This window comes from Sceloporus occidentalis, unplaced genomic scaffold (genome assembly GCF_023333645.1).
Source record: "Sceloporus occidentalis isolate IW3139 unplaced genomic scaffold, rSceOcc1.0.p SCAF_4, whole genome shotgun sequence".
NCBI classification, from domain to species: Eukaryota; Metazoa; Chordata; class Lepidosauria; order Squamata; family Phrynosomatidae; genus Sceloporus; species Sceloporus occidentalis.
The window spans coordinates 2,092,936-2,109,456 of NW_028316984.1; the positions used below are offsets into that span (position 1 = coordinate 2,092,936).

At 39.2% G+C, this 16,521-nt stretch overlaps 1 protein-coding gene across 1 annotated transcript in view; it reads right to left on the reverse strand.

Moving 5' to 3' along the window:
• Window positions 1–16,521, reverse strand: part of KPNA3 (karyopherin subunit alpha 3) — a 51,653-nt gene that overhangs the window by 13,682 nt on the left and 21,450 nt on the right. The window contains exons 2-10 of the mRNA XM_089519064.1: window positions 15,285–15,329; window positions 13,407–13,496; window positions 13,172–13,201; window positions 13,023–13,075; window positions 12,831–12,926; window positions 9,270–9,355; window positions 7,613–7,699; window positions 7,159–7,328; window positions 1,515–1,559 (exon numbers count right to left, since the gene is read on the reverse strand). Of these exons, the coding sequence (XP_089375190.1) occupies window positions 1,515–1,559; window positions 7,159–7,328; window positions 7,613–7,699; window positions 9,270–9,355; window positions 12,831–12,926; window positions 13,023–13,075; window positions 13,172–13,201; window positions 13,407–13,496; window positions 15,285–15,329 (702 nt within the window). The remainder of the gene's footprint in view (window positions 1–1,514; window positions 1,560–7,158; window positions 7,329–7,612; window positions 7,700–9,269; window positions 9,356–12,830; window positions 12,927–13,022; window positions 13,076–13,171; window positions 13,202–13,406; window positions 13,497–15,284; window positions 15,330–16,521) is intronic.

Sequence of the window (16,521 nt, forward strand, 5' to 3'; positions counted from 1 at the left end):
TCCTCCTGCAGTCTCTGCCCTTCTGGATCTCTGACTTGCTGTGTCTTAGGGTGAGGATGACAACTATCCCGTGAGGTGTCCGACTGATGAGTGCTTTGTGTTTGTGGTTTTCTTGGGTGCTTATAGTTTGGATTCAAGTTCTATGGGTTTGCTGTCATTTCCCCCTGACATAGAATCATAGAATCATAGAGTTGGAAGAGACAGCACAGGCCATCCAGTCCAACCCCCTGTCATGAAGGAAATCCAATCAAATCATCCCTAATAGATGGCCATCTAGCCTCTACTTAAAGACCTCCAAGGAAGGAGACTCCACTACACTCCAAGGGAGTGTGTTCCACTGTCGAACAGCCCTTACTGTCAGGAAGTTCTTCCTAATGTTGAGGTGGAATCTCTTTTCCTGTAGCTTGCATCCATTGTTCCGGGTCCTGTTCTCTGGAGCAGCAGAAAACAAGCTTGCTCCCTCCTCAATATGACATCCTTTCAAATATTTAAACAGGGCTATCATATCACCTCTTAACCTTCTCTTCTCCAGGCTAAACATCCCCAGCTCCCTGAGTCGTTCCTCATAGGGCAAGGTTTCCAGACCTTTCACCATTTTAGTCGCCCTCCTTTGGACATGCTCCAGTTTCGCAATGTCCTTTATGAATTGTGGTGCCCAGAACTGGACACAATATTCCAGGTGGGGCCTGACCAGAGCAGAATACAGTGGCACTATTACTTCTCTTGATCTAGACACTATACTTTTATTGATGCAGCCTAAAATTGCATGAGTTTTTTTTTCTAGACTTGGTGATAATGAAAGGAAATAAGTTAACCCGTCTCCCTTGGTATTTTGTTCACAACAGCCTGCTGTTGTCGCTGATTGCGGACAGTATGCATCCATGGCTGTTTTTGTTGCACCTCCAGGTTCTTGTCTTTAACTATTGCCAGAGGTGTACTTTTCCTCCCTAGAGGGCCCCTACCATAGAAGGGCTGTGTGTGCTGCTCTATTTAAAAAACAAAATAATTGGAGGTGCACACTCCTAAGGTTTCCTTAGTATGCTTGCCAAGTTTCAAGTTTCTAGATTTTTCATGGTCTTGGAGCTATGGCAGTGACATCCATCCATCCATCACTATAGATGTATATGATTGAACATGGTACCCACCTCCTACATTTAATACAGTGGTCTCATCATATTAGTGGGCTAGCTATCTGCAGATTCAAGTGCCTGCAGTTCACCATGCCCCATTTTATTCAATGGCAGTGCATGCACACTGGACATGTTGGTGGTGCTGTGCACATGTTGACACCATTTAATGAAATGGAGTGCAGCCATCTGAGTTTTTCCCATCCACAGAGGGGTCTGGAACAAAACCCCTGCAGATGAGAAGGGATCACTATATTCCTTGTTGGGGCGGGGGGAGCCAGATCATAGCATTTTTTCTATGATTCCTCAAACAAAATATACATAGCAAATCATATCAAATACTAAGAAAGGAACTTAGGAAAAAATAGACTTTCAAAATTTACTTACATTTATATCTGTATGATATATGAGAACGCACAAGGCTGGTAAAATCTGGTGAAGAAAAGTTTATTACAATGATCCATTAATGACAGAAATGGCAAAATGCATAAGAAAATACAGTCATGCAAAACTAAGTGATAGATAAATTAATTAACTTACTGAAGTTTCAGAAGATTTTAACTAGTGGGCACCTTACATGCTATTCTCCATTTTAATATTTGGGTTCAATGATGTACATACACAGATTAAATCCATAACTATTTTAACCTTGCAAGCAAGTTAGAAGGGGAAAGGAAAATAACTTTTAAATATGATTTCATTTTATCATCAAGCTTGTAAATGGAAAAACTATTAGCCTAATACTATTAATATTCAGCTGTCCACATGTTTTCCTGTCATGTATGCATATGTACATACTTATACTGGGAGCTGCTCTGAAAGCATGGTCATAGATAAACTAAACGTGAGGATGATGATACACAACTGATTTTTCAACAGTGTTGTTGTTTTAAAGGAAAATAACAGGAAGAGTAACAAGGGTCTTTGATATTTTCTGAACTTTATTTAGAAAAAAACCTTCCCCCTCAAATTGACAATTGCAACTATTTTCTCATCAACATGGGAAAAGATGCAAAGCACTGAATTATCTCCTCCCCCCCCCTTTTTTTTTTTTTTAAATAGAAGACTGGGTCATGTAGAAAGGTTAGCCACACATTCAGACAAAAAGGCGAGACTACTTCCACATTACATTTGATTTAGCACTGTCATTTTCCTCCCAGCTTGAACTTCATTGCCCTTGTCCAAAACCCTACATTTAATTGAAACATAAATAAATGTCACTAACTCTAATAGGATTCTCACTAAGCAGAGGCATTTAACATTCATTTATAGCCACATCTTGTTTAAATGAGGAACAGCCCTAGCTCATGTCCAAATATGACTCACTAAAGACCTCCAAAGAAGGAGACTCCACCACTCTTTGAGGAAGTGTCTTCCATGGTGAAACAGTTCTTACCGTCAGAAAGCTCCTCCTCATGTTGAGGTGGAATCTCTGAGTAGATATTACAGAATTGAGCGCCTTTGTATGTGCAATATGTGCAAATTGGTAAACAGTCTCCACCTAGTTTGGGTTCTACCCAATACACTTAGCCCCAACCAGTGCTGGAATGTGATTCCTAAGACTAATGAATTTAAATATGGACCCTAAGTCAAAGGAATTCCCCATTCTTGGATTGAAGATGTGATACAAAGGGTTTCTGGAAAAGATGGATTTTGAGGAGGAATGAAAAAGAAAATGAAAAATATAGTCATACTATGGTGCACTGGGAGGCCGTTTTAGACATCAGAAACAGTAAGAGAAAAGGGGCAGAACTGTTTTAGGAAGCAAAAGATCTTTGCACAACTGAGAGTCACGGAGATGAAAGAGCAAAAGTCACAGAAAGACTTACTGGGTTGACACGCACATAGAGACAGGATGGAGTGAGGCTATAAAGAACTCTGAAGCACAAAAAATGGAACGTATGCTGGAACTAGGAGTGGTCAGAAAATAACTGAATACATTAAAGGAGCAGAGAGACATACATACAGAACAGGAAAGGTAACTAATTTTGGCTGCTGAGTGTTGGATAGATGTGAGTGGATTAAGGTGAAACAACAGATGAACAGAGAGAAACCTGGAGAATAAAAGAAATAGTTAAGGGAAAAGAGCAAGGAAACTGTTGTTGTATGCCTTCAAGTCATTTCCAACTTATAGAATGCTTAAGGATTTGTTCAGAGGATTTGATTTCCTCTGAGGCTAGAAAGTATGACATGCCCAAAGTCACCCAGTGGGTCTCCATGGCTGAGCAGGGATTCAAATCCTGGTCTTGAGTAATAATCTAGTGCTCAAACCACCATACCACAATGCCCTCTCAACAAGGAGATTAGGACTTGGAGAAAAGATGTGATATAAGGTCTTGCTTTGGACATAATGAACAAGAACGATGATAAAGCAGCTAAGCAAAAACAGCAGGCAGTTGGAGATGTGAAACGGGATGAAAGAGAAAAGATCTGGAGTAAGCAGAAGAATTAGGTACTATCAGTTTACAGGTGGGCAGGGTAAGTCATAGAAAACGTAGAAATCACCTATATGCAGATAATACATAACTGTGAGTAGCTAAAATAGCAATCCAGTGATGCTTAGTTTTTGTTCACTCTCTCACCTCACACTTTATTTGATCTTGATCTATGCTCAATATTTGTGTTCTACACTGGACAGAATGAACATTTTGTTTTATTTTGTTTTGCTTTGCATAACTAAGCTAATTGTTCTCACACTGGTCTAATGAAAACAGAAAGGGAAGTCAGATAAAAAGAAAGGAAGAAAGAAAAAGCCAGTCCTTGATACTCCAATCAAAACATAAGAGCAACATCATAAAAACATCTGCTTTCACCTAGGAATCATGACTGCATCTATTCCTATATTTCAAACATCTGTGGATAGCATCCCTGTGTTGGGTCTGCCAGCAATGGAATTTCAGAATAGGGTTATGCAGTATGTTCATGCTGATGTAACTTTTTTTTTTTTTTTGGGTGGAAGCACTGTGAGCTCATATCTTACTGCTGAGATCTGAAGGTTTTTTAGACTAATGTGTTATCTGAGTCATTGAGTTAAACTCTCTTTCTGGTACACTTCTGCTGAGGTGTGATGCAGAGCTGGGAGAGATAAGATGACAGGACTAATAGATCACATAGCATGCTACTGGAGAAGTCTCCTGTCAAATATTTAATCATACTCTCGGTCCAGTTTTGGACAGGGCTCCACTTACACATAAACCTGTTTGTTCTGTGCTCAAAATGTACATGTTTAAGTTAGTATTGGCAGTTGTGTGGCATATTTTACAGTTTACAGAGAAGAATTATAGTGCCCCATTCTGTTCACCATACCTTTTTTACTTAGGTTCAACACATGTCAGCATTGTTTTTCTGCATCTCTGATTTTTGGCTGATTTTTGCCTGATCTTGTTAAACCCTCTGGAGTTAGCATTTAAGTGTTTTCCCTCTTGATGATGCTAAGTTTAGACAAATGGCTTTTAAACTATGGAATTATTACATAAACAATGAAGGTTTGACAGGCTGCTGTCCCAATGAGCAAGATACAAAGCTCTTGAGATAGGGGAAAGTATAGCAAATGCTTATACTTTATTACGTCAATTTGCAGCTTGTCCTTCCTTGAAGCTTTCTTGTGAGAACTTAAGTGTGCCAAATACAATATGAATCATTTATTGCCATATAAAGGCAAGACTGTTAATGTCTGTATGAGAAATATTGGGAGAGCAATGAGAGGTTTGGTTGGGGATTAGTGTCACAGCAAAAAATCGTAACTGTATTCTGTTGATTAAAGGACACGCAAAATAATCCCAGTACTATATTGAGTGGTATCAGCATGAAAACCTAAGACAATCTACCCTCATCTTTAACACTACCACAACTGGAGGCCCAGCACCAATTGTGCAAATTACAGACCAATCTCTTTACTTAATGCTGTTACTGAAATCTTGGCTAAAAACCTAGGATGTGAGAAAAATATTAAATCAACCAAACAATTAGGCTTCATCTACAGATAAGTTAGGTTTTGTTACAAACTGAATTGCTTTAAATCCCAAAAAGCTTGACCCTGCTGTCATTATTTCACTTCATGCCAAAAATGTGTTTGATAAAATTCACTAGCATTTTATTTTTATAAATTTGAAGAATTTCCCCCCGCCCCCAAAATCTGAGGCAGAGATAGATGAAGTGCAAGCAGCAGGTCGCACATTTTTCTGAAGACCATTTTGTTGCCCCTGAACTCCCAACAACATTCTTAATACTATATCACAAAAAAAATTTTTTTCATGTAAGAAAAAAATGCTTTTCACTCTCTTGAAAATTTCCAGGACTACTTTGCACAGCCTTCCACCCTAAAATACCAAACTCAGGAGCAGCCTTCTGGCCACTTCTGCTTCCCCCTCTTCCCCCCCCCCCCCCCGCTATGTATTTGAGAACCTGGTACAGCCTATGGAGGATTGGGCAGTCAGAAGACTGAACCCCAGACCCTCTAAAGCTGATTAACACTGTCCTAAATAAATGGGGGGTGGATTGCTTTTTTCTCCTTTGCTATTTGATTTATACTTTTGAGCCTTTAGCATGGAGTAAGCAAATCTGACAGGATAAATTTTTGCCACTCCAGTATATTTTCTAACAAAACTTTGCTTGTGACAATAGGTTTACTTCAGGTTTGCATTTCTGGATGATTTGGTCAATTTGCAAGCACTCTGGGAGGAAGGTCAGATGTTTTGATGCATTACACAATTCCAGGTGGTGTCTGGAGACATTTTGGGGGGGGGGGGGCAGATCTAGGGACTGCAAAAAAAAGGGGGGGGCGAGAGAAATTGCTGCCACCCCTGCTTTACTGCAGGACATCCCTGTGGTTGGTGTTACCCATTGCAGGGGGGCAGTGGCTTGCTTCCCTGCCCTCCCCAGCCCATCATCTCCTGGCAAGATTGGTGGTGGTGGTGGTCGTGGTGTGTCGCAACCTCCGGATGGCTGTTTGGGGTCCACCATGGTATTGAAATCTGGATTATAGCTCTTACCACACAGACTACTTACGCAAAAAAAATTTAAGTTGGCACAAATAGTTTTTATTTCACTGTTAAGTCATTATCATCTGCTTAAATAACTGTAGCAGAGAACTCAAGAATGCTGAATGATTCAACAATAAATGATGGGATGTCAATCATATTGTCAATGTCCATGCTGTTGAAATTGAAACAGAAAAGACAAGGCACCTTGTAAGGGTAATAGAAATTGATTTCTTACTGCAATGACAACACACCTTTGAAGTCCAGCTAATGCTGATGGGAACTCTGAATTCTCTAAAAGAACCAAGGACTTAACTTTTAGAAGAGGCAGAGGAAGTAGTTTATAGATCTCCATACTTTCAAGACTGTTTCTTTAGTCAAAGAGAAAGATGTCATAATCAGAATCTAAGATCATAACTGATGCTATGTCTAGAACTCCAAACTCTTCACTATTGCTCTGATAATATATTATCAATTGAGATGCAATATTTTATGACATTTTTCTAATGCCATAAATGGCTGATCAGACACTGACCTATGTGTCAAATAATGCTCTCTGACTAAAATTATTTGTGTGTGTGTGTGTGGTGCTATTCTATAAACTTTGAGCTGTTGCATGAAATACATTTCAAATAACCAGCATTTTGTAAATTTTGAATTTGAGCTTTTAAGGCTTTGGCCTTAATGGTTCTCATTGTAATCAGTTAAAACAGCATGTCTGCAGGAACGATTATTCTGATAAGTGACAAAAGTACTAGCTTAGGTACAGGCTTGAATTCTGCAGGTCAAAAAATATTAATATACAATCAAACAATGTCTCTTTAAATAGATGTGAGAAAGCATGCTATATAAATGCCTAGTTAGCCTGAACTGCTTTAGCTGGTATAGATTTTGATTCCACAGCTAGACAAGATATAATTAATAATTAGTAACTGAAATGAGGCACAAATAAATATGCATTAAGAAACTGTACAGTAGATATGCCATTATGGGGAAACTGACTTGCAGTGAAGCTGAGGTGTAATCGTACTTAGCTGTAATTCTTTATTTACCTCCTGAACTGTCTCCATAGGTGGTGGGGGATCCTTATTCCTGCAGAGATTTACAATGACCCATGTGACGTTCCGGAGGAAAGTGATGGGAATGGAAGGGTTGATGAAGGATAGAAGAGGTTTGACAACTCCCAGTGATATGACATAATCTCTACACTGAGGACCATCACCTACAGAAGTGAAAATTAAAAAAAAATTACATTCATGATGGAGAAACCTTGAAATGTATGCAGTGACTTATGTTTGGACGTTGATGCTCTATGTTTCCCCATTAGTACCCAGTAAATTCCAGAAAAAATTGCTATTCAATGAAAATTTGAGTAATACAATTAGTTCTGTTTTCATAATAAATAAAGCTATTTTTTCCCTAAGATAATGCTAGTGTAAAAAAAAAAAGATTGATTTTAAAGCCTTCAGTGCCTATGATACTTTTAGAAACATATATAGTGCTTACCAATAATATTTCCAAGGGCCCAAACAGCTTGTTCACAAACATTTTGATGGGGTGAATGAAGCAATCTTAAGAAGAGAGGTACTGCATCTGTAACAGCAGAACATTGGACTCATTTCAGTGAAATGTGGAATCCATAAAAGTTTTGCAAGCTATCACTTAATGTGCAATAGTATAACTATCTCTTGCTTGAGCTTTAGGAACAGTCTTTTGTTGCTACTTTATTAATTAATGTATATTACAACTTTGTCCTTATACAAGATCCAAAATTAGATTTGACATGTTTCTTGACATGTTCCTTTTCAAGAAGGAACAGAAGAGGAAAGAGGCACCAACATGTACGTTCTGAAATATAGAGTCCATTTATCATCTAGAAGACTAGGAACCTTTATGACCCCAAGGCGTACATGTGAAATTGGGCGGAAAGCCAGGGTTGAATGCATACCTCTTAGACTCTAGAATGTTAAGTGCCTTCTGACAATATGAAGACCCCTCCACTGGCTATCTATTCCAGCCAGGGCTCATCACAAGCTTTTCGTCTTAGTACTTAAAGCCTTGAGCTCTAACCTCCAGCAGCTCCATCAACATATGCAGCTCTGTCAAGGCTCCAAGCCTTTCAGGACATGACTCCACATTTGTGGAAGAGTCTTCCTTTGTATCACTGGCTAGAAGGGGATCTTGCCCATTTTCAGAAAGGGTTGAAGACCTTCCTTTTTAATTCGCCAGATTAAGCTGCTGAGTATGACTAAACCTGCCAAGATAAGAAGCAACTGATGGGGTGGTAGGCATTTTAACTTTAGTATATGATAATGTTTGTTTTATTGCTTTGTCCTTCATTATATACATCTAGTGTTTCACATTTTGGCAAAAAGGCATTATAAATAAACCTTATTGTTGTTACTCTTGAGCTATTACCTTCAGGGTATGAGTATCAAATCAGAATATGCTTTGCCAAAGGACTAATCTACAATAGTCACCTCCCAACCCTTTTTCTTTGAGACATTCTAAGAATTACATGGGAGTGTAAGTTAAGGTGATGCAATGTGCTCCAAACAATTAGTATTGACTTCCTAAAACAGCTGCTTAGAAGGACATTTTCAAGGTCTGGAAACAGACAGCTCAAATCAGATGATTGGCACTCTGCGCACTAGCAATCACTCCCACAAAACACACAATATTCACAATGCCAGTAAGAAGTAAATGAGAGACTCCTCCACATTGTAATGAACAACTGTTTTCTTTTTGGAAATATTTCTACTTTGCTTATAGAAGTAGCAGCTGGTGGATTGCACTTGATAATATTTCTACTCCCAGAGATGACAATTACTATGCAAAATCTCCAGGACTTGCTATATTTCATGGCATCTAGAAAAACAAATACTGCTCCCTTTGTTCAGCAACCAGAACAGGCAAGGAAGAGCTCCATCTCACACACTTGCATATTATGGGTGTAATGAGTATACAGGTTCTCAATTATTTGCCTGGAACAAACAACATGCAACACATTTTTAAATATTTTTACAAAATGAATGTCCTGGACATGACAAATTCTGTTTCTAAAAGCTAATATGTCACATAAAAACAAAGTCATATGTGTGCCTTCAGCTGCAAAGAAATACTCATCCCCCCTCCCCCTAAAAAACACACTGAGAACACTTACTAGACTGCACAACTGCTTGAGTCTGTAGAGAGGTGCCTGATGCTATGTTAGTCAGGGCCCATGCAGCTTCAAACTGTAAGGAAGGACTGTTAAAAAATAAACAAATATCACAGTACAGTAATATTTGTACCAGACCAAAAATATCAGCAGTGAGGAAAATACATACTTAAACCATACTGAAACATTAATTAAGTATTTTATAATCAAATTCTATTATGTACAGTACTGATGCTTCTTTCATCTGCTGCTCTATCTTATTAGAAGAATAACTACAATGGCAATCAACATTTGATTATTGCTTCTGATAAGACATATTCCACAGATGTCTATTCGGAACTTTTGCAGAACATCAATAGATACAGAATATCTGATATAAAGATTTAAAAAAAAAATTTTTTTTTTTTTGCAGATGTCTCTTGCCTCTCCATTTTTTTCCTAATGCAGGCCAATAAAATGAGCAACTTATATTCACTTTAGTACCCCAGAGTAATTTATTTACATACAGCTAGATTGAAGGAAAATGGCTGAACAATAATCTAGGCAAGGATGTGGGAGAAATCTAGAATTTGTAAAACCTAGTGAAGTATAACAAGTTTCATAAAAATTGTTTGATACTATGTGGTTTCCTGTTGTCAGAGAACTGAAATATAACTTAGACCTCAATTCCTGAGCAATTCTGGACTCAATTATAACAGCACACCACACAGAGAGAACTTTAAGAACAAAGATAGTGAGTATACTGCACATTAGGAGTACTACATAAAATGTTTAATATGCATATATAGAATGTTTGGAACCACATATCTAAATGACCATCTCTCCTTCCATCAACCCATTCCCCAATTATGGTCATGTTAGAAGGCCATGCTGCTATCTCACCTCTAATTCAGATTAGAATAGCAAGCTTGTTTTTTTGCTACTAGGACTAGGACCCGGAGCAATGGATGCAAGCTACAGGAAAAGAGATTTCACCTCAACATTAGGAGGAACTTCCTGACAGTAAGGGCTGTTCGACAGTGGAACACAGTGCCTTGGAGTGTGGTGGAGTCTCCTTCCTTGGAGGTCTTTAAGCAGAGGCTGGATGGCCATCTGTCGGGGATGCTTTGATTTGAGAGTTCCTGCATGGCAGGGGGTTGGATTGGATGGCCCTTGTGGTCTCTTCCAACTCTACGATTCTATGAGTATTCCCTCCCCTCAAAAAAAAATCTAGGAAAAACAGACTGTGATATCTTGGCCTATACCACAAATAATTCTCCCTCCTGGGAACATCCCCCCAATCATATAGAAAATATATTTAACCAAGCACTTCCAAAACCATTTCAATGCTCCTAGAAAGATTGCAGCTGTTCTGAAAATGAAGCTGATGAGATCTGCTAGAACTTGGGTTTTTCATTTTATCCTTTTTAAAAAATATTTTTTATTATTAATCTTATTCTTTTTTGTGGGATCTACCTTGTAACTCAAGAGAACAAGATAAAACAAGGAATGGCCCAGAAGAAAGTGGATGGGTACCTCCAAAGTGTCCATGACTATAGGCTTATGTGTTTTTTGGGTTTTTTTTTACCTATATGATTTCATGGATCTACTCCAGGATGGAGACTTGCCTATTCATTAGCACTGTACGGAGTCTGATTATTTGCACAGAAATAAAGCCCTTGATCTGTTAAAAAATGGCAAACTATCATGGTAAAAAGTGAGCATAGCTAAAGGGTATATCACATATTCTATACAGTGTGTATTGGGTTCAGTTCCTAGTTATCTCCAGTTTACAGAGTAAGAGGTGATGTTAAAAGCTACTGCCTGTGAAGGCAATATGAGGCTGGCACAGACCAGCTCTAAAATCTAGCTTCCTGGTGGCTTGATGCCGACTTGGGTTTCATAGAATTATAGAGTTGGAAGACATTCCAAGGGCCATCCAGTCCAACTCCCTACCATGCAGGAACTCAGAATCAAAGCACCCCTGACAGATGGCCATCCAGTCTCTTTTGAATGGTGTTAAGACGCCACAGCCCCCCAAAACGTCTTGAAGTCGCTCAGTCAATCAGATGGGGGCAACTTCCAGACATCTTGGGGTGTGTGGCATTTAGACGCCACACACCCAGAAGCCGCCCTGGAACTGTGATGGGGCGGCTTAAACCTGGCCCAAATAGGAGCGGATCCTATTTAGGCCAGCTTCCCAGCTTGTGCTTGCTGTGGCCCCCTTGCTTGGGCAGGGCAGCTTCAAGCAGCCCTTTTATATCCATCTGTTCTGTCCCACTGAGAAGGAAATACTGAGTCAACTAACAAACACTCTGACTCAGGAGAAGGCAACCTCCTGTCTTTCTACTCCCAGAGCTTTGGAAAGCCCCACCTCTTTGGGGTTAGAACATGGGAAACTGCCTTCTACCACATTGCACTTCTTTCTAGCCCAGTATTATCTTACTCTGAATAAAAGATTTGAGAAATTGGGTTGGAAAAGCCTGGGGCCTCCAGTGGCCAGTAATGTCTGCTGGAAGATGCTACTGTTCCCGAGCCCTCAATCCTGTACTGCACAATCACAATGAGCAGGACTGGATGGCTCCATGATGGTTGCAGACCACCTTACCTATGCTGCTTAAAGCTGCATTTTCCTGCACGTGAAAATGAACAGCCAAAAAGGCTGAGTCTACCTTTTGCTATGTTCAACGTCTTGCTCAGAAATCATGAGGGAGCACTGGGCCTGAATGCCCCAGCCATACTGAACCTATCTGTTGGAGATCAACAGGAAAACTAAGCATCATTTGAATGAAAAAGTTTAAAAGGTTAAATAGTCTGTGATGTTCCCACTCCTGACTGTAAGGTGAAGAATGAAATTAATCTACAGCCAAGAAGCATCTTAATTATAGCACCTTTCCATCTCTCTTCCATCCAGGGAGGCATGTTCATACATGTGTATGTGTGCTTGTATATAAAGAATAAAGAGTGCCACAGCTGTGAGGGGGGAAAAAACTGCTTTCGGTTTAAGGTAATAGCAGAGATTTAGTTTTTTCTTTCTCTATGTCCCCTCCATCACACAAACACACACAAACGTATTCCCTTACTTGGGAACTATATAGTGAGTACAAAGAAGTGGTGTGTTCTTCAGATAATTGGAAAGGAGAAGCTTTGAGCAAAACTGCTTACTAGCCCCCAAACCTAGGAAACCCTTTCCCGTGTGGAATTAAGGTAGTTTTTCTGTGCTAGAAAGTGTCTTCTAGGTAACAACAGAAAATAACACAAGCAGAAGGGTTATTAAAGATACTGCAATATATAGACAATGAATTGTCTGTGCCTGGAATAGTACCACCTGCACAAATTCTTCTAGAATGATCAGATATTGTTTCAGACCACAGGATACTTGGTGTAACCTGCACATTTCTTAGGGGTTCTACATCACAGTGTTAACATAAAATGTTTGTAGCTTTTAAAGTATATGGAAGGATACCTAAGAACAATATTACTTTAATAACTGTAAAAAGCTATTTAACTTCAGCCATTCAGCTCATATATTTGATGAATGCTTTTAGAATATAAAATAAGAGAGAAAAAAGAACCATTACTTACTTATCATCCCTTTCTAGACATTTAACCAATATTGGCAAGATTCCAGATTTTATTAAATCATCAATAGGAGGATTTCTGTCACTTGATAATAACTTTCTGTAAAATTAAAATGAAATTAATGAATTTTTTAAAATTGAAAGTAAGCATTAATTGCACTTTAGCCTTTCAAAATAAGTGTAAAGATATGCCTACCTTGCAGCCTGGACAGCACTTAGCTGGATAATAGGGTTATCACTGGTAGCATTCTGAAATAATGTACAGATTTCAGAATGTTAAAAAAAATCAAGCATTAAAATAAGCAAATCCCATTTAAAGAAATAATGTATTCTTTAACAACTTACCTGTAATATAGCTTCCAGTGTAACATTTTGCTTAAATAAAAGAAAAATTACAATTATTATTCTCATTACAAGTCAAATATTCTCAAGAGAAGCAACAGGTCATATAATTTAGATTCTCTCTACTAACAGAACTCATTATACTTTTTTTTACAAATGTCATACTTTGAATATATTAGTTTAACTGCAGAGGTTAACAGTTTCTAGTTATAATAAGGATTTTAATTAAGCAACTTACTGCTTTGAAGTCAGCATCAACATCTGAATCTTCTAAACTTTCTTCCTGGGGAACATTTCTTTTTTTCAAAAGATGCTCATCTCTTTTATTCTGAAAAGAATCGGGACAGACAACCTCAATGGTTTTTAATTGTTAACTAATCCTCAGAAGTTCATGTTGAAATGTTGCACACAAATTAATATTATTAACTGGAAAACCCTCAGCTATTTATTGTTGTTAACTGCCCTTGAATCCAAATCGACTCATGGTAATCCTATGAATAAGACCTCTCCAAGACCCACTGTCCTCAACTTCTCTGGTCAGGTCCTGCATGCCCATGTCCTCCCTGATAGATCCTAACCGTGTATCTTGTGGGTCTTCCTCTCTTTCTACAGCCTTCCACCTTTCCTAGCATCATTGCTTTTTCTAATTATTCATTTTCCCTCATGATGTGGCCAAAGTACAACAGCCTCAGTTTAGTCATCCTAGCTTCCTTGCTGCTGTACTCAAGAGTAAGGGATGGCATGCATACACACACACACACACACACACACACACACACACACACACACACACTCTTACATTTTGATAAAGCATTTTGATAAATTGAAAGTACAGTACTTACATTGACACATGGATAAGTTGGCCCAGGGTTTTTTTTAGTTTACTTTTAACTAAAATTTCTACTTATAAATTACTAAATACAGAAAACTTTTCAGTGGAACACACAGTGAGAACATACACTGACACAGTTTGTCCATAGTGTCTTTATAATGTGCATGGAGACCTTCCTTTCCCAGTAGCAATCTTTGAACCCAGCCTCAAGCACGAATGTAGCCAACTGTCCTACAGCAGAAGCCAATACTAGTAAACCGTTATACAAAGGGATCTAGTAGCACCTTTCTAACTGAAAGAAAGAAGCTAGTAGCATGAGCTTTCGTAGAGCCTACTTCCTCAGATGCATTTGAGGCAGTAAGCTCTAATCTATGAAAGCTCATGATATCAGCTTCTTTCTTTCAGCCAGTCTTGAAGGCACTACTAGATCCCTCTGCATACTGATTTTGCAGACTAATACAGCTATGTCTTTGTTGTAAACCATTATTTACTGAAGAGGTGGTAATGATGTGGCCTTCCAGGTGCTGCTGGACTGCATGCCCCTTGACCCCTACTCAGTACAGCCAACAGTGAGAGTACTGGAGGTTGCAATCTAACATCTGGAGAGCTGTGTGATCCTCACTCCTGATTTACTAGCAAACATAGCACCCCTGGTTTACTAGAAGAGGTTTAAAGGTCTTAAAACTTGAGAACAAAGATGGGTCATGTTGCAGTTACTGGGCAGACTTGGTTTGCTGACAGCCAATCACAGTTTGGGATGACTGTGAGGGAGGGGCTGCAGGGGAATTCTAAACCATATAGGCACATACAAACACGCTACCTAAGATATTAAACTTTGAAGAGGAAGACACTTGAGGCCCTAGCCCTTATGCATTTAGGGAAATTATATAAAGGCTGAAGACTGGGCAGGAGTCACTGACAAGGGGCCTTCTATACATGAAGAGGTAAAATGTAACCTCAAGGCATAGATAGGTGGTCACGTCATGGCAGGTGGCATCAATGGGACTGTAAGCATGTGATGTATCTATGAAGATCAGCCCAAAAAATGAGGAGGCACAACAGAACTCTGGAAGGACATTGTAAATATTAGCACTTACTTTATCAGCTAGGAACACCTGGACACAAATGTGTGCACTTCACAGAACACTAGTGCAGGTTCTGTTCCAATGGCATGACAGTAAGTTTCCTTTTGCCTCAAATTACATACAAAATAGAGCTTTTTAGCTAAACCCCTCACTGTCACTTTTAACACAACAAAAACCAAACAAAAAGTGATATACTTGCCTTTCTAAGTTCAATAGTAACTTCATTTCTATGCCTTCGCATAGTCTGGAAAGAGAAAAAAAGTTAGAAACATACAATACATAAGTGAAATAAGCATTCAGAATATAATGGTTCTTCAAATTCATCTTCTTTAACCATGTTTGTGCAACTCCCAGCTAAAGGTTGGACTAGGCAGCTGCTTCCTATGTCAAAGGAGATACAAACTGCTGATTTTCTATAAAGCAGAAAAAAGAAATAATTTCAAGACTGATTTCAGTGGTCAGGGATACTTTCCCTGTGCTGAACCCCCTTCCCCATAACTACTGCAACCCAAGTTGCTTTATCTTGCAATGAGCCACCAAGACTAGAAGTATCCCTCACTAGGAGAAACAATGGATAGGAGAAACCACATCCTTCCTACTCAAGTTATGCCTTGTAATTACACTTCTACACATGTGGAAAACAGACACCATCTGCATTGCAAAACATGTTCACAAAATCGTAGAGTTGAAAGGGATACCCATGCTTAACACAGGATTTCCAGTTAGAGCAACCCCAGCAAGTAGCTGTCCAGACTCTTTCTGAACACCTCCAGAGAAGGAAATCCCACAATCTCTCTAGGCAATTGGTTCCATTGCTGAACTGCTCTCACTCTCACTAGCATCCAGTCAAAATCTATTGTCCTGTAACTTCTCTAATTCTACCCTCTGAGGAAGCAGAGAACATGCCTGTACCCTCATCTTTCTGGCAGCCCTTAAGGTACAGTGGCCTCTTCTTTTCTGTGGGCTTGCCATTCGCAGACTTGAGCTTCCTTGGACAGCAAGCCCCATTATTTTAAATGGATGTGTGCACATGGCTGTATTAGGGGCTGTGTGCACCTTTTGCTATCTGCGGAGCGGGGTGGTGGTTCTCGAACAAATTCCCTGTGGATAAGTAGGGACTGTATTTAAAAAGTGTGATCCTGTCACCCCCAATCTTCTCTCAGCTCATTCAACAGTGGAACACACTTCCCTGGAGGTCTTTAAACAGAGACTGGATGGTCATCTGTCGGGTATGCTTTGATTGCAAGTTCCTGCATGGCAGGCGGTTGGACTGGATGGCCCTTGTGGTCTCTTCCAACTCTATGATTCTATGAACCTCTCCTTGTATGTTTTGTTCTCCATACCTTATATCATCCTCACTGCCATTCCCTGAACATGTTCCAACTTGTCTATTTCTTAAAATCTAGAGCTGAATACAGTACTCCAGACATGACCAA